Source organism: Oryza sativa, chromosome 11 (assembly GCF_034140825.1).
Source record: "Oryza sativa Japonica Group chromosome 11, ASM3414082v1".
NCBI lineage: Eukaryota > Viridiplantae > Streptophyta > Magnoliopsida > Poales > Poaceae > Oryza > Oryza sativa.
The window spans coordinates 12,425,453-12,449,284 of record NC_089045.1 but is presented as its reverse complement, the minus strand read 5'-3'; the positions used below and the strand labels follow the sequence as shown (position 1 = coordinate 12,449,284).

Here is a 23,832-nt window from a genome sequence, read left to right as displayed (position 1 = left end):
TTATAGGCACTGTGATTTTACTATGGCTGGTTTTGCCGATGCACTGAGGCCGGATAAATTTACCGGTGTGCATTTTAAGAGATGGCAGATCAGGGTCACTCTGTGGCTGACAGCTATGAAATGCTTCTGGGTGAGTACTGGCAAACCTGAAGGAGTTCTTACTGCTGAACAGCAGAAGCAATTCGAGGAAGCCACTACTCTCTGTGTAGGATGCATTCTTAGCGTTCTTGGCGATCGTCTGGTCGAGGTGTATATGCATATGACCGACGCAAAGGAGTTGTGGGATGCACTGAATACTAAATTCGGTGCTACTGATGCTAGCAATGATCTGTATATCATGGAGCAGTTTCATGACTACAAGATGGCTGACAACCGTTCTGTAGTCGAACAGGCTCATGAGATACAAACCATGGCTAAGGAACTTGAACTCCTTAAGTGTGTTTTACCCGACAAATTTGTGGCCAGGTGCATTATTGCGAAACTACCTCCATCTTGGAGAAGTTTCGGTACTGCACTCAAACACAAGAGACAGGAATACTCCGTTGAGGGGTTGATAGCGTCTCTTGATGTTGAGGAGAAAGCTCGGGAAAAAGATGCCGCGTCTAAGGGCGATGGTGGGCAGTCCAGTGCCAATGTTGTGCACAAGGCCCAGAACAAGAGCAAGGGGAAATACAAAGCTCAGCAGACCACCAACTTCAAGAAGCAGAAGAAGAACAACAACAATCCTAATCAGGATGAGAGGACTTGCTTTGTGTGTGGCCAACTTGGTCATCTGGCTAGGAAGTGTCCACAGCGCAAGGGGATGAAGGCACCTACAGGGCAGACTTCTAAGTCTGCTAATGTGACCATTAGCAACACTGGAGATGGAAGCGGGTATGGTAATTTACCTGCTATTTTTTCAGTTAATCAGTCTACTAATTGGTGGGTTGATACTAGGTCCAATGTACATGTTTGTGCTGACATCTCATTATTTTCTTCTTATCAGGTCGCACGGGGTTCCACCGTCCTAATGGGGAATGGGTCACATGTTTCTGTTCATGGTGTTGGCACGGTAGATCTGAAGTTTACTTCGGGAAAGATCGTGCAGCTGAAGAACGTGCAGCATGTCCCTTCTATCGACAGGAATCTTGTTAGTGGCTCCCGTCTGACTAGAGCTGGATTTAAGTTGGTTTTTGAGTCTAATAAAGTAGTCGTGTCCAAACATGGATATTTTATTGGTAAAGGTTATGAGTGCGGAGGCCTGTTCCGCTTTTCCCTTTCTGATTTCTGCAATAAGTCTGTGAACCATATTTGTGGCAGTGTGGATGATGAGGCTAATGTTTGGCACTCACGTTTATGTCATATTAATTTTGGCTTGATGTCTCGGCTTTCCAGCATGTGTTTAATTCCTAAGTTTTCCATTGTCAAAGGTTCTAAGTGCCATAGTTGTGTGCAATCGAAGCAACCTCGCAAGCCTCACAAGGTTGCCGAGGAAAGAAACTTGGCACCACTAGAACTCTTACATTCAGATCTTTGTGAAATGAATGGGGTGTTGACAAAGGGTGGAAAACGATATTTCATGACTTTGATTGATGATGCTACTAGATTTTGCTATGTGTACTTGTTGAAAACGAAAGACGAAGCTCTAGACTATTTTAAAATTTATAAGGCAGAAGTTGAAAATCAACTTGACAGAAAGATAAAAAGACTTATGTCTGATCGTAGTGGAGAGTTTTTCTCAAACGAGTTTGACTTATTCTGTGAGGAACAGGACATCATACATGAGAGGACGCCCCCCTATTCTCCCGAGTCTAATGGGATTGCTAAAAGGAAGAACCGCACACTGACTGACTTGGTGAATGCCATGTTGGACACTGCGGGACTACCTAAGGCATGGTGGGGGGAGGCATTGTTGACCTCAAATTATGTGTTAAACAGAGTTCCTAACAGAAATAAGGACAAAACACCATATGAGATATGGATCGGGAGAAAACCATCACTTTCTTACTTGCGCACATGGGGGTGCTTGGCGCAAGTCAATGTACCAATAACGAATAAGCACAAACTTGGACCTAAGACTGTAGACTGTGTCTTTCTGGGATATGCTTATCACAACATTGCCTATAGATTTTTAATAGTTAAATCTGAGGTACCTAACATGCATGTTGGTACAATTATGGAGTCTCGTGATGCTACCTTCTTTGAGAGCTTTTTCCCAATGAAGAATACACATAGTAGTTCGAGCCAACCATCTGAAATAATTCCCAGTTCAATCACACCACCAGAACAAATTGAACATACACATGAACATGTCACTGAGGAGGATGACAGTGAAGCTCCTCGAAGGAGTAAGAGACAAAGGACGGCTAAGTCTTTTGGTGATGATTTCACTGTGTACCTTGTGGATGACACTCCTAAGTCAATTTCAGAAGCATATGCATCTCCTGATGCAGACTACTGGAAGGAGGCTGTCCGTAGTGAAATAGATTCTATTATCGCTAACAGGACTTGGGAGGTGACAGAGCGACCCTATGGGTGTAAACCTGTGGGATGCAAGTAGGTGTTCAAAAAGAAGCTTAGGCCTGACGGTACTATTGAAAAGTACAAGGCTCGGCTTGTTGCTAAGGGCTATACTCAGAAAGAAGGCGAAGATTTCTTTGACACTTACTCACCTGTTGCTAGATTGACCACAATTCGTGTGCTACTTTCCCTAGCAGCCTCACATGGTCTTCTCGTTCATCAAATGGACGTTAAGACAGCTTTTCTTAATGGAGAGCTGGATGAGGAGATCTATATGGATCAGCCTGATGGGTTTGTAGTTGAAGGTCAAGAAGGCAAGGTGTGCAAATTGTTGAAGTCTTTGTATGGTCTGAAACAAGCTCCTAAGCAATGGCATGAGAAATTTGACAAAACATTGACATCTGCAGGCTTCGCAGTCAATGAGGCAGATAAATGTGTGTACTATTGCCATGGTGGAGGTGAGGGAGTTATTTTATGCTTGTATGTTGATGACATACTAATATTTGGGACAAACCTTGAGGTGATAAATGAGGTTAAATCATTCTTGTCTCAAAATTTTGATATGAAGGATTTAGGAGTAGCTGATGTTATCTTAAACATTAAGCTAATTAGAGGTGAGAATGGGATTACACTCTTGCAGTCCCATTATGTGGAGAAGATCTTGAATCGCTTTGGCTACATTGATAGTAAGCCTTCTCCAACACCTTATGATCCTAGCTTGTTGCTTCGCAAGAACAAGAGAATTGCTAGGAATCAACTAGAATACTCCCAAATCGTTGGCTCGTTGATGTACCTGGCTAGTGCAACTAGGCCTGATATCTCCTTTGCTGTGAGCAAGTTGAGCCGATTTACCTCTAATCCGGGAGATAATCACTGGTGTGCGCTTGAGCGAGTAATGCGCTATCTGAAAGGTACTGTGGAATTGGGGCTTCACTATACTGGGTATCCTGCGGTACTGGAGGGTTATAGTGATTCTAACTGGATCTCTGATGTGGATGAGATAAAAGCCACTAGTGGATATGTCTTCACACTGGGTGGTGGTGCTGTTTCATGGAGGTCTTGCAAACAGACCATTTTGACGAGGTCAACCATGGAAGCAGAGCTGACGGCACTGGATACTGCTACTATTGAGGTAGAATGGCTGCGTGATCTATTAATGGATCTGCCTATTGTTGAAAAACCGGTGCCGGCTATCCTTATGAACTGTGACAATCAAACGGTAATTGTCAAAGTGAATAGTTCTAAGGATAATATGAAATCGTCTAGACATGTGAAAAGACGATTGAAGTCTGTCAGGAAATTAAGAAACTCCGGAGTTATAACGTTGGATTACATCCAAACAGCTAGAAACCTAGCAGATCCCTTCACGAAGGGACTATCACGAAATGTGATAGACAATGCATCGAAGGAGATGGGTTTGAGACCCATGTGAGTTATACTATGGTGGTAACCCAGTCTATGTGATCGGAGATCCCGTGAATTAGAATCTGGGAAGAACAAACCATTAGTAAACTAGAGGAGAGTACCAATCTATACCCTCTCTAAGTGAAGATGCATGTACTCTCGTGAGCTGCAAGGCAGGTTGGCTATGCCTTAATGAGTTCTGTTGGCTTTAATTAGCGAAGATGTTGTCCTGCATAGCATTCTTGAAAGAACTCACCTTTGTGAGCTTGACTGTTGGTCGCAGTCTATGGAGATTTTGGCTGAATCTTCTAGGAAGCTTACTATAGACCTAGGAGTATGACTTATACGCTCCACCCGAGGGGTAGTCTACAAACGGTCTAGTACCAGATAAGACTCTGAGTGAAACTTGCTTGCATAAGACTTGCAATTCAAGGCATAGTCCATTGTTCAATTTGTGAGTAAGTGTAGCTTGGAGTTCTAGGTGGATGTTCAACCTTAATCGGTCTCCATCGAACCGCTGGTATATAAACAGTACATTGGAAAAGGCAAATCTCAGTGGGATTTTGAGATTTGGTGGGGGATTGTTGGAATTAATGAATGAGCCTTAGCTCACTCGAAGATTAATTATTTGGAAAATCACAAAAGCCCACCTCATGGGATGACATGCATGTGGAGTTTAGTACCACCTTGCTTATTCTAGGAGAGGGGGACCTCCTTAAAAGGGAGGATGCCCTCCTAGCCACTTGAAGCATGTGTGGTGGAGAGAAGAGGGGGGAACACACGCGCGCACTCGCTCGCCTCGCCTCGCCTCGCCTGGCAGGGCAGGTTCCTCACCTTGCGCAGATGCAGCCTCCTTTTGCAGTTTTGTTTTGCTGCAAATTCGGATTCGTTTTTGTTTTGGAAACGTTCTGAAAAATCCGGTGCGTGCAAACGGCGTGGAGTCCGGATAAGTTACGCGCGACTTATCCGATTCGATTACGCGCAGTGGAGATCGTGCGGGCGCCCTGATCAAGCGACCCTTCTCTATATAAACCAACCCGCCGTCTTCACGCAATATACGCGAAATCAATCTAGGGTTTGCCTTCCTACTCTGTGCTGCGCCGTCGCTCGTAGATTACTCCATCCCGCTCGCCGGCGTACACCGGCGATCGGGAGAGCAGGTCTCCGGAACCTCTGCCTTCGACGTCCTGCACCGGGAGAAGGCGGCAATAAGGTTTTTGGGAAGCGCTTTGCGCAACTGCTCCCTGTTCGTCCGCGACGGCTCGTCTTCCTCTTCGCTCGCGTGCTGCATGCCTTCGTAGACGCCTGCGAAAAGTTTCGACCAAGCAGCCGGTCTTTCCGCCACCTCGGTACGTGTTCAATATGTTGCGCATATTTGATCTGTTCATGTTATACTGTGTAGTTTATATATGTAGATCTAATGATGCGTTCATGCTAGTTTTCATCTGTAATGTCATGATTTATTTATGGAATAGATTAAATCATTATATGCTTATAATCTCAACAAATGGTTCCACATAAAGCTAAGGAACGTGATGCTCTTCTTCTACTCCAAAATGAAGTAAAGAAAAAGACTAGAAGTTCAGAGTAGGAATGTACGTAAACGATGATCAGAAAAAGGCAGTCAATTTACACACTTCTCCAATCCGTTTGCACCAGACAGCTGCAAGCATTCTGCAGCATCTTCTGATGAAAGCCCCTTGTGAAATGTATTCAGCTCCTCAAAAACATCTATAAGGGGAAGATTCACCTGTTATTATATGCCCTCACAAAGCACAGCATTAAGAGTGCTTTCGATGAAAACGGCAACATCCTAACAGATGTACCTACCAAAACAATATGCCCGGTGAAAGAATTCTCAAGCCCACGCAATGGTTATCCAATATCTCGGGGAAAAAAATTCTCAAGCCCCAATAAAGGTTATTTGTGTTTCTTCTTTTGTCTTGTAAATAACATTTTGATTCACTTTCATAAAATTATACGATGATCAGAAAAAGGCAGTCAATTTTGTCTTGTAGGAATGTACGTAAACGATGATCAGAAAAAGGCAGTCAATTTACACACTTCTCCAATCCGTTTGCACCAGACAGCTGCAAGCATTCTGCAGCATCTTCTGATGAAAGCCCCTTGTGAAATGTATTCAGCTCCTCAAAAACATCTATAAGGGGAAGATTCACCTGTTATTATATGCCCTCACAAAGCACAGCATTAAGAGTGCTTTCGATGAAAACGGCAACATCCTAACAGATGTACCTACCAAAACAATATGCCCGGTGAAAGAATTCTCAAGCCCACGCAATGGTTATCCAATATCTCGGGGAAAAAAATTCTCAAGCCCCAATAAAGGTTATTTGTGTTTCTTCTTTTGTCTTGTAAATAACATTTTGATTCACTTTCATAAAATTATACTGTGGACAAATGTCTGATAGTTTTCCTAAAAAAAGGTTATCCGCGTTAGTCCAAGGTTTGGGTTCTATGACCGGCGGACTGGATCCACCAGCAACCTATGGACTAGCAGGTGGTGTCCGTCTTGGCGCCGAGGGGACTGTGGTGGTGATTAACAAAGAGTGGGGCTCGGGCGAGGCACAATTTTCGTCTGCGGAGGCATGTGGACAACGACAACACCGTAAATCACCAATTGAAAATATTAAAACTTAATAATCAGATAGGTTACCTCATGACTATATGTTTCAGAACCAGCCAAAGTCTACAGCATGCCAAAGTATACAAAAGTCTATGCCTTGCATATGTTATGGTCTCTGGTCACCTGAAATGTAGATATTACCAGAAGATTATTACCGGTTGTAGACCATGCAAAAGTCTAAGATGCAATTGAAAGGTCAATCCTGAGAGAAAATGTAGAAAATTATTAGGGCACCGCATCATTCTGAATTTAAGTCTTCCAAACACATATAATTTGTGATGAACTGAAGCAGCACATTTCCTCTAAAAGTCATAGAAGTGTGGATAAATCGACATCAAACTCTAGTCGACAGAAGGTTTTTTTTGTCTACACCGGAAGATGATAGTCAAAGTGTCAGGAAAAGCTCCATTATGAAGTAATATTATAGCCTAATCTCAAACAATCAAAGCAGTTTTGTAGTTTTTTTTTGTTCGATATGCTTTAAAAACTATTCAGATCAAATGAAATCAATTTGTTTCGTAATGCACTCAACACAATAAACACAAATAATCAGCTGATTATAGTTGGAACTGCAATTGTTTTCCTCAACAAAATTAGTGTGCACTCTCATTAGGAACTAAAGTACAATCAGTAGTGCTGCTAAATAGGACAGCAGGAGACCAAAATTTGGTGCTGCTAACTGGAAAGCGAATTACATATACATGGAGCTAGCAGTACTCACGATTCAATTCCTCAATTACCCCATTGCATGCCTTGCCATCACTACAAGAAATATGATCTTCTGTGACGAATTCCTCGTGACATCGGAGCTCTTCGTCATTAGCACATTCCATTTTATGACGATTAGTATGAGATGAGGATGGCTTAGTGACGAAAAAAATGTGTTCGTCATTAACACCAACTAGAAATCGTCATAAAGTATTTCAATGGGACATTGTGACGAATATTAATTTGTCATAGATATATATAATGCATTTCTTGAAAAAAATATACTCCCTCTATCCCATAATATAAGGCGCGGTAAAAGCTGGCACGGTCTCCAAAACTAATATTTAGCTTATAATTTCTCATATACTATAAGATTTATAGCAACAAAACTATAATCATATGAAAGTAAATTTAAATATCAATCTAATGATATAATTTTTAACAAATAAAATATTTTATATTATACTAAGTGTTGGCCAAATGTTTAAAAGTTGAATCTTGAAATATGTGCACACCTTACATTATGGGATGGATGGAGTATTAAAAGTTAACGCAATTTAATCAAGTGAATTAATGAGGAAACTAAAATTTTCCTTTAAAAATCATGGACGGAAATATTTTTTGTAATATTTTACGTGGTCTAAATTATTATTTTAAATTTTTCGTGAATTTTCAGAGCTCAATAACTAATTTTAATACCACAAAACTTATTTAACCTATTAAAATAAATAGAAAACAAATTAAAATTCCTCTCTATGTACTTGGGCCTTTTTCAGCCCAAGTATTACTCTATCCCTCCCTCAGCCCGCAGCCTATCTCTCCCTCTTCCTCCCTCTTCGGGCCGCCGGCCCAGCCTTTTTGCTACCCCTCGCCGAAAAGTCCATTTTACCTCCCTCCTCTAAATTCAAATAACTTTTCAGGTAGCAAAGATTTCAAATGAAAAAATTGTCAATAATAATTGTATAACTTATCAAGATCTACAACTTTTTTTTGGTCATTTTTCTATATGACTTTGTTTCAATAATTTGAATTTGAATTTCAAATTATGACAACTTCAAACATCACTTTCAAATACTAAATGATTTCAATTGAAAAAGTCATCAACAACAAAGTTGTATAACTCATCAATATCTATAAGTTTTATTTTTGTCATTTTGCTATATGACTTTGTTTCGATAATTTGAATTTGAATTTCAAATTATGACAACTTTAAACAACATTTTCAAATACTAAACAACCTCAACTGAAAAAGTCATCAACAACAAAGTTGTATAACTCATTAATAACTATAACTTTTATTTTGGTCATTTATTCATCCGATAAAGTGATAGTAACATTGTTCACAAAATTTACACACCTCTCTTATAATTTATGAAACCATATGGAAGATTTGTAAAATTTATGAACAATGTTAAAAAATACTTTATCAGATGAACAAATGACCAAAATAAGAATTGTAGATCTAGATGGATTATACAACTTTGTTGTTGATGACTTTTTTCAGTTGAAGTCGTTCACTAATAAAATTTTCTATTTGAAGTTCTCAAACTTTGAATTTCAAATTTCAAATTGTTTAAATAGAGTTAGATTGAGGAATTACCAAAATAGAAATTTTGGTTCTTGATGAGTTCTACAACTTTAATTTAGGTGACTTTTCCATTTGAAATCATTTATTAACCCCAATTTTTGTTCGAAGTTGTCAAATTCTAAAAATTCAAAATTTGAATTGTTCAAATGAACTTATTTGTAAAAAAGACCAATACAATAGTTGTAGATCTCGATGAGTTCTAAAATTTTGTTGTTTGTGATTTTTGCATTTGAAACATAAAAAGCAGCCTAAAATTAAATTTGATGTTGTTCATAAATTAAAATTAAAAATACCATAAGATCATTCATGTTTAGGCCCAAATGGCCCAACTATTTCTGACCGTCCATCTCCGATCTAATAGTTCTCATCGCCATCCCTAACCTTAGCCCCATATAAAACCCTCCTCTCCACCCCTCCCCCCTCTCTCTCTCTCCACCCTCAGCCGCCACACTACCATCCATTCTCCTCTACTCTCCTCTCCTCTCCTCTCCTCTCCTCTCCGGCTTACTCCCCCCCTCACCGCTTACCGCGCCGCCTCCGTCTCTGCCGCTGCCAGGCTCGGGAGCGGCGGATCTGCCGCCGACAGCGCCGGCATCCGTCTCCGCCTCTTCACGGCGGCGTCTGAGCCGGGGCAGGTATCCCTCCCATTCCCTCACCTCCCCTCTCACCTCTCCTCTCTCGGCGCGGATTCCGGCCGGAGCAGCTGCCGGAGGGCGGTGGCGGCGGCGGCTCCAGGCGGTTCCTGCGCGGAAGGTGGAGGCGGCGGCGGTGGCGGCTCCCCTCCCTCCTCCCAGATCCGGTGGAGGCGGCGGCGGCTCCCCTCCCGCCCGTGTACCTCCCGCGCCAGCCCGCCGCGCCCCTGCTCCTCGCGCTCGACATCGGCTCGCGGGTTTTCCTCGCTCTCTCACGCGCGAAGTAGTTCGGTCGTGGTGGAGGGATGGACTCGTGGGTTTTTTTTCTTTTTGTTCGCAGGGACTCTGATAAAGCTGGTGTACACGGCGAGCTGCGGTGGCGGAGGCGCGGAGCTGCGGTTTGCCAAGTTCGAGAGGCGGAGGCTGCAGGAGTGTTTTGACTTCGTCAGGGCGCAGGGTCTCGTCCCCCCTCACCGCTTCCCCAGTGTAGCATCACCACCATGGCGACGCAGCGGAGGCACGCGGCTGTGGCATGGACACCTACTACCGCCGCCACCTCTCCGGGCAGCAGCCGGGAGTACATGAAGGCCAAATGCAGCATGTAATGCGCTGATTTAAACACGTACGAAAAGGCTAATTCTGCACAATATCTTTCCTTTTCTTATATGGTACATGAATTATTCATTATCCCAAAATATTTGTAAATGCTATGTGCAGATTATAAAAGCTGTTCTGTAGGAGGAAAATCATTCTTGAAGATTGAGTATCATGAATTCCTACATCTAGACAGTCTCGATGTTATATAAAGAACTGTATAATTTGGTAAGTACTGATACAATGAATGTCAGTGATTCCCATGTAGCAGATAACTGCAATAACCCTTCAATCAAATCTGGGATGAAACGTGTAGTTGGGAATTATTGCCATGTTGATTAGTCCTATTTCTGATGGTGTCGAACCAAGCAGTACAACTGTAGAAGTAGTAGCTTTGCTTACAGAGTTGGATATGCTAAGCATTACAAATGCATAGGTGGCTAGAATATTAGTTCATTTCATGGAAAGTAATTGTACATGTAGAGCTTACAATTGTATCCTGATCTGAATGATTATTGGTGTGTCTGCAATTGTACATGTAGAGCTTCCAATTGTTAAAATTTAGACCATCATGTCATAGAATTGCTTAAGGTGACATAAATTCAGTAGGACCCTCATTCTTGATGATTTTGGGTTGTCATGCATCAAAGGAACCTTCAGGAAGTTTCAAAAAGTCCCACATAATTGGGTTATTACTAAATGGAGCTGCTATTGCTTCTCTCTTTGAAGTTATCATGCTAATTAAGGCAAGGGCACTTATGAGATGTATGTGTTTGTGTAATACATGAAATTGTACCTCTTCAGTTCTGTAGTTACGCAGCCAATGGCGCAGCGAGCTTGTTTTTTTATGATGAAATGGCTAGCTTCGGTAGCTGATTTAGAGTTTTGCAGCAGCAAAATAAAACGTGATAGCTGAAGGAAAATCTTGGATTTATGGTAGTATTCATGCACATCAACTGGCATTAGACAATCTCACATTTTGCTTGCTTAATTTACACATAATCAAAGCTTAATTCTATATATAACATCAGGATTTTGTTGTGCCTAAGTAACACCTCTTTTGCTATGGATAGATGAATCGGAAGCAACAAGGAAGCATATGCCCTTTTGTCGTTTGATTGGCCGCAACACTCAGGTCAGCCTCAATAAGGTTTTTGTCTATTCTCTTAATGTTACCTTGCTAATTCAAGATCTTTTGATTCGTGTGATTTGGATATGACTTTGCTTAGGTCAATGTGTGAACGGCTATTTGGCATTTGGCTGGATTTGGTGGTCAGTGACTTGTACTAGTGATGTATTATATCTGGTCAGTGAACCTGTGATGTAATTGAACATGCTTTGGATAGTGATTTGTGGATGTAATTAGCTGACTTGTCATGTAACTGATTTACGGATAACCTGTGATCTTTTTTTTTTCTGAATTTATGATAGCCTGTTTTGTGATTATGTATTAAATGTGAGCTGAATTTTGTTAATTGGGCTATAAGATGTCAGATTTAGATTTTAATTGGGCTAATTCTGTTTGATATATGGGCTTTTTGAGTGTGCATGGCTGTCACACCCTGAAGTTCTTCTCTCAAGCCTAAATTGAATTTATAAATGGTCCTAAGAAAATACCGGTGTAAAAGCAAGAGTGAAACCCTAAAGGAACAAGAGTGAAACCCTAAAGGAATTAATGTAAATAATAATCGGAATTAGCATGTGGAATTTTTCTTGAGTTTTACATGTCGAAATACGCTAACAAGATTTTTAGTGAAATTTCAGAGCTCTAAGAAATAATTTTAACCAATTAAAAATGAGCACAAGCAATTTTTAATTCCCTGGAAATTCTTTTCCTCCTTTTTCTTTCTTTTTTCCCTTCCTTTTTCTTTTTGGGATGGGCCGCCGGCCCATTCTCTCCTTCCCTCCTTTTTCCCGCTGGGCCGGCCGACAGAACCGGTCGCCCGACTTCCTCTCCCGGGGTCGCCGACAGGTGGGGCCCACCTGTCGGGTCCTCCCCCAACCTCTAGCCGCCGCCACCGCGCTCCGCAACCGCCGCCGCGCCCACGCTCCCGCCTCCTCCGGGCCACGTCGGCCACGCCCGCGCGTGCGCCCGCGTCTCCCGCGCCCACTCCCTCTCTCTCCCGCCCGCGCCCGCGCTCGAGACGACGGGATTCGATTTTCGAATCCCGCCTCTCTCTCCTCTCCCACTTCCCCCACGTCGGCCGGCCATTCCCGCCTCTCCCGGCCACATCCGAGCTCCCTTTCCCCTATTTAAGCATCCCCACTCTCCCCTCTCTCTTTTTCCCCATTTTGCCAAGCTTCCCCGTGCCCTCTATCGCCCTAGCGCCGTCGCCCTCCTCTCCGCCGCCGCCATCGCCGCTCCGGTCGCCGCTAGCCGCCGTGCTGAGCCGCGCCGTTGCGTTCGCCGTTGTGCGGGCCGTCCCGTCCACCCCTCCTCCGTCGGAATCCACTACCGGAATCCACTCCATGCCGTGCGCCGGTGAGCACCGCCATGGCCGCCGCCTTTGGCCGGCGTCCTCGCCCTCTCCCATTTTCCTCTCTCCCTTTAATCCCTCTCATCTTGTTCGCTAGGTGGTTCCAGAGCTCGTCCCGCCATCGCCGTCGCCCTCCGTCGCTCGCCGTCGCCGATCGTCGCCGGTGAGGCCCCTCCTCCCCTTTCTCCCTCTCTCCCGCGCCGCTTAGCCGCCGCGCCGCCGCCTAACCGCTTAGCCACCGCTATCGCCACCCGCGTCGCCGCGACGCCGTCGTCTTCCGCCGCGGGCCGGTCGCCGCTGTGTGCGCGCCGCGCCGCCGCGCGCCATGGCCGCCGGGCCGGCTTGAGCCGTGCCCGCGCGCGCCGGCCGCGAGCCGCATCCGCCGTCCGATCTACCGGGCGGTAGATCGGGGCCGTCCGTTCGGCCGCCCGCGTGGCTGCCGCGTCGGCGCCACGTCAGCGCCACGTGGTGCGCCGCCCCTTACCCGGTCCGTGGACTCCGTCCACCGTGAACCGCCCTCCCCGAGTCACTGCCATGTGGGGCCCGCATGTCGGCGCCACCCCTCTCTCTCTCCCGGGATTTATTTATTGCGCAATAATTCAATTAACGATTTTTCTGTTTATAGTAAAAACGCAGTGAATCTTCGAAAATTCATATCTAATTCATCCGAGCTCCGTTTAAGCCCATTCAAGTCTCAGTAAATCAAGAAAAATGTGTAGAATCCATTAAAAATGGTTTTGTTCTCTGTTTCAGTAGTCTTATAGCCTGTTTGTATTGTTTGCTTTGTATGTCGCTTAGATTCCGGCTCTCCCGACGCTCCGGTGTACTTTGAAATAGTCGCCGAGGTTCCTCCAGCAGCAGAGCAAGGCAAGTCATGCTTGTCACTTGAACATGTTGATCCTATATTGCAAATGGTCTATTGTTTTCCTTCAAATACTGCATTGTTTTGCAATAATACTATGTAATGTTTACCTACTGTTATAGCCATGCTATTCTTATACCATGCTCCTTTGTTAGCTTGGGACGTGACATGACTAGATGTTGGACCAGGGATTGCTTAGCCATGCTTAGTTCAACTAGCACACAATGGGGGAAATCATATTAATGTATAGACTGTAGGTTCTAGTGTTAATGTTGGATTAGTGCCACCGTCCTGGTGTTGCTTAATTAAAATAAATCATATGGTGGGCTGTGGGTGCATGGTTTTGCTGGTCGCGCCCATGGCATTTAAGGACCGGTTCGCGGGATGCCGTGGAAGAACTTATCGTACTTACCACAATCCAGCGTGGGCAACGGCTGGGCTTGTAGTGTAGCTTTCCTCTAGCTGACGCATTCAGGCAAGGGTGGGCGTGATGAAGTTTGGATGGGCCCTGCGACGGCCTATGCGGCTTCCGGATTCACCTAGGCACGAGAGGGGACTGCCCGCTGCCTTGCGAGGAGTGGGGGTGAAACCTGAGGTGTGGTGTGCTTGGTTAGAGGGGGTTATGCGAAGGGTCCTGTCACGGCCTCTATTCGGTATGTCATGGTGGCATGTCGGCGCACGGAAACGTGTCGTGGGGCTGTGTCTTGTGGATACAGTTGTACACCTCTGATCAGAGTAAAACTATTCGAATAGTCGTGCCCGCGGTTCTAGGCGGTCAACCAGATTCACCGTGATTAGTCTCACCCTAGTCTAGTATAATGGAATTGAATAGTCTAGGTGGATGGTTGGGCCTGTTGCAACGTGGTGTAGCGTTGGACAGTGGATGGTTAATATTGATTAATTACTACAACTGTTTTTCTGCTTTCAACTACTGTTTATAAATGCTCGCTTTATGCAAAAGAACCTCTATAGCTATCCTTTGATAATTCCCTACATCATACCCCTACTCCGGTATGACTTGCTGAGTACGGTGATTGTACTCAGTCTTGCTCTATTTTCCCCAAACCCCAGAGTTTGAGTATGCGTCAGATAGTTGTTTCTCCGAGGAGTAGGCTCCGTCCGTGCCGTCGAGGATGCCTGTGGAGTGGTGTTCCCGCTGCAGTCCAAGTCGAGGCTTAGCTCCAATTGCCTTTTAATTTTCCGCTGCATTTATGTAAGACTTTTATAATGTTTGTAAGACATGGATCTGTATGTCAACTTTATCGTTTGTGTATCCCGGCCGGTCCTGGATGGGGATTCTAATGCACATTCTGCTTGGAATTCTATTCGGGAATTTCTGGGCGTGACAAGTTGGTATCAGAGCCGACCTTGACCGTAGGACAAGCCAAATGGAAAAACCTAAGAGCCCTCTGAATCCTTTTCATTGCATATATTCTTTGCAATTGGATTTGTTCCAGGAAAATTAGGATCTATTCTTGTGGTTCAAGGGAAAAATCTTGGTCGCTAGTTTAAGTGAGATTTGTCAAATCAAGTCAGTCTAGGGTTTTAGTAAAATTATTTGAGATTTATTTGACAGTCAGTCGGGATTTGATGGGAAGAATGCATTAGGTCCTAACTCAGGAATATGGGTTGCTAGGTATTTATGCTCTTATTGTTATTATTAGTAAGTATATAATTTCTCATTATTTGATCGCTATGTAAGTCTGTCTTATTTATTCGCTCTCATGCAAAATGATCTATGCATAAAATTCCGCTCTTACTCGCTTATTTTATTTGAGTCCTTTACAGCTTTATTTAAATTGGATTTGAGCATGCATTGATCCTACCCCTTTGTCTTCTCTAGATGGCCGACCACCCACCCAACCACCGCGGAGAAGGCGTGGACGACTTTGTGGCAGAGTTGGCTCACATGACCCTAGTGGTGGGCTACCCCAACACGCCAGAGTACTCGACTGTTCCGCCGCTCAGTGGCGAGTTTCCTCACCGTGTTCGTCTGGAGGTTCATGGCTATGTGGGCACCTGCCTCGCTAACATGGTGGTTGAAGCATCTGGAGGCACCGCAGATCACGCCTGTCAAGAGGCAGCATATCGGATGATGGCCAGACTTCGTGGGCGCCACAACTACATCTTCTGCAACACGGCGTACTATTTCCACCCTCGCCGAGCAAGTGGTGACGATGTCAACACCTTTCGCCTGACAGCCGGTGAGAACGACACCACCTTCAGTCACATGTGCGCCGTGATGAGGGGAATGGACAGGATGCACTCGGATCTGCACAAGATGTCCAAGGCCTTGAATGATGGGAAGCTCGTGAGGATCATAGCTTTGAAGGATGAGATAGCACGCCTGAAGAAGGAGAACGCTCAGTTGAAGGGCCTCCCAGCGCTAGGAGGAGTCCGGATCCGCACCACGCCCCGCAAGTCGACGACTACACCCGTGCGCATTCAGCTTGCGCCCAGGAACCGACCTCCGCCCGCAGCTCCCGCAGCTCCTCCAGTTCCGCCCACAGCTCCCGCAGTTCCAGCAGTTCCCGTAGCTCCAGCTCCAGTCCCGGCTCCCGTCCCTGTGTCAGCTCCCGCGTCCGCTCTCTCCTTCGCTCCAGCATCAGTCGCCAGGGGTCCAGCCGGTGGCAATGGAGGTTGGTTGCCTGCTACTCCCAGTGGCAGCTGCGACCACAGCAGCAGCAGTTCCAGTGGCACAGAGCCGGGCAGCGGCGAGACATATCTGCAAGACTCCAGGAGCCGCTCAGAGGGACCTGGTGACGAGCAGGAGGACGCCTTCGACTCCATCGACCGCAGGAGCCGTTCCGAGCATTAGGCTCGCTTTCCCTTAGTTTACCGACTGCTTAGTATTTGTCTATTAGTTTGAGTGTTTAGGTCTGTTCGCTTGGGGGTCAGTCGACGGTCGATATCATGTGCCTATGATATGGCTATCTTAATAAGGATTTGCTTGCTGTTTTAAGTGTTTTAATTCAGATCAGAACAATTGCAGTTTAAATTCCTATATAATAAAGCTTAGTTCCTGAGCATCTGTTTTTCTTCTTTTCCACCCCCTCCGTCTGCTCTCCCTCCAGATGGTCAACACCAGGAATGGCAGCCGTGCAGTAGGTGAGGGCAGCAACGGCGAAGAACGCACCGACGGTGGGCATCCCAACAGCGCCTCTGGCCACGGTCCACCACCACTCCCCGAGAACCCGACGCTCGCACAAGTGATGGCCCATCAGACTCAGATGATGGCGGCCATGATGCAGCAGATGCAGCAGCAGCACCAGCAGATGCACCAGAGGATGCAGCAGCAAGCCGAGCAGCAGCAGTTTGGTCCCCCTCCCCCTCAGTCCAAGCTACCAGAGTTTCTATGCGTCAGGCTACCCACTTTCTCTAGCACCACCAACCCCATGGAGGTGAATGACTGGCTCCATGCCATAAAGAAGAAGCTAAACCTTCTGCAATGTAATGATCAGGAGAAGGTCGCCTTTGCCACACACCAGCTCCAGGGCCCCGCGTCAGCTTGGTGGGACAATCACATGGCTACCCGCCCGCCAGGTACAGAAGTCACTTGGGCGGAGTTCTGTCGCAGCTTCAGGAAGGTGCAGGTGCCAGACGGGGTTGTGGCACAGGAGAAGAGGGAATTCCGGATACTCCACCAGGGCAACAGGACAGTGACTGAGTATCTCCATGAGTTCAATCGTCTAGCGCGATATTCACCGGAGGATGTCCGCACCGACGCCGAGAAGCAGGAGAAGTTCCTAGCAGGCCTGGATGACGAGCTGACCAACCAGTTAATCTCTAGAGACTATGCCGACTTTGAGAAGCTGGTTGACAAGGCAATCTGTCAGGAGGATCAGCGCAACAAAATGGACAGGAAGAGAAAGGCAGCGCAGTTCCGGTCCAACCAAGGAAGCCACCAGCGCCCGCGCTTCACTCCCGGACAGCAGGGTGGACCTACCACCATGATCGTCCGCCAGCATCGCCCTTTCAACTCGAGCAGCTTCCACCAGGGCGCCAGTGGCAGCCAGAATCACCAGGGAAGTCAGCCCAACCGCAGTGCAGCTCCGCGCCTGCCAATGGCACCAGCATAGTCAGCTCCATCAGCCCAAGCCAAGAAGGAGACTGGAGCAAAGCCAAGGTCCTGTTTCAACTGTGGCGAGCATGGTCACTTTGCTGACAAGTGCCCTAAGCTAAGGCGTGCCGGGCCAAGGTTTGCCCAAGCTCGTGCCAACCACGCGTCCGCAGAAGAGGCGCAAGCAGCACCAGAGGTCGTACTGGGTACGTTTCCTATTAACTCAATCCCTACAACCGTACTTTTCGATTCTGGTGCAACGCATTCGTTCATTTCAAAGAAGTTTGTTGGGATGCATGGGTTAAGAAAAGAAGAGATTAGTACACTAATGAGGGTTCATACCCCGGGAAATAGTTCAACCTCGATCAGTTATAGCCCTTCAGTGCTAATAGAAATACACCGATCACGATTTCTAGCCAACCTCATCCTTCTTGAATCCAAAGATCTAGATGTCATCCTTGGGATGGATTGGCTGACCAAGTTCAAGGGAGTCATTGATTGTGCGAATCGCACAGTCACCTTGACCAATGAGAAGGGAGAAACTGTGGTGTACAAGTCACTAGTCTCACCGAAGCAAGGAATCTCCTTAAATCAGATTGAGGTGGAAAACCTTGTGGCCACCGAGGAGAAGAGTTCGCGGAAATTGGAAGATATCCCCATAGTCTGCGAGTATCCAGAAGTGTTCCCCGAAGACCTCACTACCATGCCACCCAAGAGAGAGATTGAATTCCGGGTTGATTTGGCACCGGGGACCACTCCAATTTACAAGAGATCGTACAGGATGGCAGCCAATGAGCTAGCAGAGGTCAAGAAGCAGGTTGATGAGCAACTGCAGAAAGGGTACATTCGACCAAGTACTTCACCTTGGGGTGGTCGGTCATTTTTGTGAAGAAGAAGGACAGGACGAAGAGAATGTGTGTTGATTATCGCGCACTCAATGAGGTCACAATCAAGAACAAATATCCTTTACCGCGGCTTGATGATTTGTTTGATCAGCTGAAAGGAGCTAAAGTGTTTTCTAAGATAGACCTGCGATCAGGCTATCACCAGTTGAGAATTCGGGAAGAGGATATCCCCAAGACAGCCTTCACCACTCGGTATGGGTTGTATGAGTGCATGGTTATGTCTTTTGGACTTACCAACGCACCTGCATTCTTCATGAACCCGATGAACAAGGTGTTCATGGAATTTCTGGATAAGTTTGTTGTGGTATTCATTGACGACATACTCATCTATTCAAAATCTGAAGAAGAATATGAGCAACATCTCCGTCTGGTACTCGAGAAGTTGAAGGAGCACCAATTATATGCCAAGTTCAGCAAGTGTGACTTCTGGTTGTCGGAAGTCAAGTTTCTGGGTCACGTCATTACAGCTCAGGGCGTGGTAGTCGATCCATCGAATGTGGAGTCAGTTACCAAGTGGACCCCACCTAAGACCGTGTCACAGATTCGGAGTTTTCTTGGACTTGCGGGTTGTTACCGTCGGTTCATTGAAAATTTCTCCAGGATTGCCAGACCTATGACTTAGTTGCTTAAGAAAGACGAGAAATTTAAATAGACGGCCGAGTGTGACAAGAGTTTTGAGGAACTCAAGAAGAGATTAGTGTCTGCTCCAGTTCTGATTCTGCCCGACCAAACAAAGGACTTCCAGGTCTACTGTGATGCGTCCCGCCACGAGCTTGGATGTGTTCTAATGCAAGAGGGCAGAGTGGTCGCTTATGCCTCGTGGCAGTTGCGTCCACATGAAGGGAACTATCCAACGCATGACCTGGAATTGGTAGCGGTGGTTCATGCTTTGAAAATCTGGAGGCACTATCTGATTGGCAACCGCTGCGAAGTATACACGGATCACAAGAGTCTGAAATATATCTTCACCCAACCTGATCTAAATCTCCGACAGCGAAGATGGTTGGAACTAATCAAAGATTATGACATGAGCATTCACTACCATCCGGGCAAAGCCAATGTGGTGGCATATGCATTAAGCAGGAAGAGCTACTGCAATGCCTTATGCACCGAGGACGTGTGTAAGGAATTGCAGCAGGAGCTTGAACGGCTCAACGTGGGAATCGTAGAACACGGGTTCGTAGCTGCTCTAGAGGCACGGCCTACGCTCGTGGATCAAGTCAGAGCAGCTCAAGTAAATGATCCGGAGATAGCTGAACTGAAAAAAAAATATGAGGGTCGGAAAAGCCCGGGACTTCCTTGAGGATGAACATGGCACAATCTGGATGGGAGAAAGATTATGCGTGCCTGATGACAAAGAGCTGAAAGATCTGATACTCACCGAGGCTCATCAGGCTCAATATTCCATTCATCTGGGTAGTACCAAGATGTACCAAGATCTCAAAGAAAAATTTTGGTGGGCCAACATGAGGAGGGAAATAGCTAAATTCGTCACGCTCTGCGATGTCTGTCAGCGAGTTAAAGCAGAACACCAGAGACCCGCAGGATTGTTACAACCTCTTCAGATCCCGGAATGGAAATGGGAAGAAATTAAAATGGATTTCATAACAGGTCTGCCCAGGACATCATCGGGCCATGATTCAATCTGGGTAGTCGTGGATTGACTTACCAAAGTTGCTTATTTCATTCCAGTGCATACTTCTTATACGGGCAAAAGGTTGGCGGAGCTCTATCTCTCGAGAATCATGTGTCTGCATGGAGTAGCCAAAAAGATAGTATCTGATTGAGGGAGCCAATTCACTTCAAAGTTCTGGCAGAAATTGCAAGAGGAATTGGGAACCCGGCTGAACTTCAACACAGCCTACCACCCGCAGACCATCCCGATGGTCAGACCGAGCGGGTCAATCAAATATTGGAGGATATGTTAAGGGCTTGTGTGCTTGATTTTGGTGGAACATGGTACAAAAGCTTGCCGTATGCGGAGTTCTCTTACAACAACAGCTATCAGGCCAGTCTACAAATGGCGCCGTTCGAAGCGTTGTATGGCCGGAAGTGCCGCACACCTCTCTTCTGGGATCAAACAGGCGAACGTCAACTGTTTGGAACAGAAGTGTTAACGGAAGCAGAAGAGAAAGTCAGAACCGTCAGAGAGAGGCTGAGAATTGCCCAGTTTCGACATAAGAGCTACGCGGACAACCGCCGAAGGGAGCTCACTTTTGAAGCAGGGGATTACGTGTACCTTCGTGTTACTCCGCTCCGGGGAGTGCACCGTTTCCAGACGAAAGGCAAGTTAGCACCACGCTTCGTGGGACCATACAAAATCTTGGAACGAAGAGGAGAAGTTGCTTATCAGCTAGAACTTCCATCCAACATGATCGGCATCCATGACGTGTTCCATGTGTCCCAGTTAAAGAAGTGCTTGAGGGTACCCGAAGAACAAGCCGATTCGGAGCACATCGACATTCAAGAAGATCTGACTTATGTGGAAAAGCCGGTTTGTATTCTTGAGACCAGAGAAAGAAGAACCAGAAATAAGGTTACCAGGTTGTACAGGGTTCAGTGGAGCCACCACTCAGAAGAAGAGGCAACTTGGGAAAGGGAAGATGAGTTAAAGGCCGCCCATCCGCACCTCTTCGCCAGCTCTTCCGAATCTCGGGGTCGAGATTCTGTTTAAAGGGGGGTAGGTTTGTCACACTCTGAAGTTCTTCTCCCAAGCCTAAATTGAATTTATAAATGGTCCCAAGAAAATACCGGTGTAAAAGCAAGAGTGAAACCCTAAAGGAATTAATGTAAATAATAATCGGAATTGGCATGTGGAATTTTTCTTGAGTTCTACATGTCAAAATACGCTAACAAGATTTTTAATGGAATTTTCAGAGCTCTAGAAATAATTTTAACCAATTAAAAATGATTACAAGCAATATTTAATTCCCTGGAAATTCTTTTCCTCCTTTTTCTTTCTTTTTCCCTTCCTTTTTCCTTTCGGGATGGGCCGCCGGCCCATTCTCTCCTTGCCCCCTTTTTCCCGTTGGGCCCGGCCGAGGCCCAGCTGAACCGGCCGCCCGACTCCCTCTCTCCCGGGGTCGCCGACAGGTGGGGCCCACCTGTCGGGTCCTCCCCCAACCTCCAGCCGCCGCCGCCGCGCCCACGCTCCCGCCTCCTTCGGGCCACATCGGCCACGTCGGCCACGCCCGCGCGTGCGCCCGCGTCTCCCGCGCCCACTCCCTCTCTCTCCCGCCCACGCCCGCGCTCGAGACGGCCGGGATTCGATTTTCGAATCCCGCCTCTCTCCCTTCTCCCACTACCCCCACGTTGGCCGGCGATTCCCGCCTCTCCCAGCCACGTCCGAGCTCCCTCTCCCCTATTTAAGCATCCCCACTCTCCCCTCTCTCTTTTTCCCCATTTCGCCAAGCTTCCCCTTGCCCTCTATCGCCCTAGCGCTGTCGCCCTCCTCTCCACCGCCGCCGCCGCCGCTCCGGTCGCCACTAGCTGCCGCTAGCCGCCGTGCCGAGCCGCGCCGTCGACGCCGTCGTGCGGGCCGTCCCGTCCACCCCTCCTCCGTCGGAATCCGCCACCGGAACCCACTCCACGCTTGGCCGCCCGCGTGGCTGTCGCGTCAGCGCCACGTCAGCGCCACGTGGTGCGCCACCCCTTCCCCGGTCGCCGCCGGTCACCGCCTCGCGTCGCCGCTATAAGCGCCATGGCCGCCGGGCCGGCTTGAGCCGTGCCCGCGCGCGCCGGCCGCGAGCCGTATCCGCCGTCCGCGGTAGATCGAGGCTGTCCGTTCGGCCGCCCGCGTGGCTGCCGCGTGGCCGCCGCGTCGGCGCCACGTCAGCGCCACATGGTGCACCGCGCCTTCCCCGGTCCGTGGACTCGGTCCACCGTGAACCGCCCCCCCGAGTCACTGCCATGTGGGGCCCGCATGTCGGCGCCGCCCCTCTCTCTCTCCCGGGATTTATTTATTGCGCAATAATTCAATTAAGGATTTTTCTGTTTATAGTAAAAACACAGTGAATCTTCTAAAATTCATATCTAATTCATCCGAGCTCCGTTTAAGCCCATTCAAGTCTCAGTAAATCAAGAAAAATTTGTAGAGTCCATCAAAAATGGTTTTGTTCTCTATTTCAATAGTCTTATAGCCTGTTTTTATTGTTTGCTTTGTATGTCGCTTAGATTCCGGCTCTCCCGACGCTCCGGTGTACTTTGAAATAGTCGCCGAGGTTCCTCCAGCAGCAGAGCAAGGCAAGTCATGCTTGTCACTTGAACATGTTGATCCTATATTGCAAATGGTCTATTGTTTTCCTTCAAATACTGCATTGTTTTGCAATAATACTATGGAATGTTTACCTACTGTTATAGCCATGCTATTCTTGTACCATGCTCCTTTGTTAGCTTGGGATGTGACATGACTAGATGTTGGACCAGGGATTGCTTAGCCATGCTTAGTTCAACTAGCACACAATGGGGGAAATCATATTAATGTATAGACTGTAGGTTCTAATGTTAATGTTGGATTAGTGCCACCGTCCTGGTGTTGCTTAATTAAAATAAATCATATGGTGGGCTGTGGGTGCATGGTTTTACTGGTCGCGCCCATGGCATTTAAGGACCGGTTCGCGGGATGCCGTGGAAGAACTTATCGTACTTACCACAATCCAGCGTGGGCAACGGCTGGGCTTGTAGTGTAGCTTTCCTCTAGCTGACGCATCCAGGCAAGGGTGGGCGTGATGGAGTTTGGATGGGCCCTGCGACGGCCTATGCGGCTTCCGGATTCACCTAGGCACGAGAGGGGACTGCCCGCTGCCTTGCGAGGAGTGGGGGTGAAACCTGAGGTGTGGTGTGCTTGGTTAGAGGGGGTTATGCGAAGGGTCCTGTCACGGCCTCTATTCGTTATGTCATGGTGGCATGTCGGCGCACGGAAACGTGTCGTGGGGCTGTGTCTTGTGGATACAGTTGTACACCTCTGATCAGAGTAAAACTATTCGAATAGCCGTGCCCGCGGTTCTGGGCGGTCAACCAGATTCACCGTGATTAGTCTCACCCTAGTCTAGTCTAATGGAATTGAATAGTCTAGGTGGATGGTTGGGCCTGTTGCAACGTGGTGTAGCGTTGGACAGTGGATGGTTAATATTGATTAATTACTACAACTGTTTTTCTGCTTTCAACTACTGTTTATAAATGCTCGCTTTATGCAAAAGAACCTCTATGGCTATCCTTTGATAATTCCCTGCATCATACCCCTATTCCGGTATGACTTGCTGAGTACGGTGATTGTACTTAGTCTTGCTCTATTTTCCCCAAACCCCAGAGTTTGAGTATGCGTCAGATGGTTGTTTCTCCGAGGAGTAGACTCCGTCCGTGCCGTCGAGGATGCCTGTGGAGTGGTGTTCCCGCTGCAGTCCAAGTCGAGGCTTAGCTCCAATTGCCTTTTAATTTTCCGCTGCATTTATGTAAGACTT

The 23,832-nt window shown here is 46.9% G+C and overlaps 1 protein-coding gene and 1 long non-coding RNA gene across 2 annotated transcripts; both read left to right on the top strand.

Moving 5' to 3' along the window:
- Positions 1-9,277: 9,277 nt before the first annotated feature.
- LOC4350354 (uncharacterized) lies at positions 9,278-11,576 on the top strand. Its single transcript, XR_010737526.1, has 5 exons — positions 9,278-9,478; positions 9,816-10,097; positions 10,193-10,297; positions 11,143-11,204; positions 11,299-11,576. It is a non-coding gene; the product is annotated as an uncharacterized lncRNA (long non-coding RNA).
- A 4,906-nt stretch (positions 11,577-16,482) lies between these two features.
- On the top strand, positions 16,483-18,357 carry LOC136354161 (uncharacterized). The gene is made up of 2 exons (XM_066305842.1): positions 16,483-17,437; positions 17,885-18,357. Exons 1-2 carry the CDS (start codon positions 16,483-16,485, stop codon positions 18,355-18,357), a joined length of 1,428 nt encoding a protein of 475 aa, XP_066161939.1.
- Positions 18,358-23,832: the final 5,475 nt, after the last annotated feature.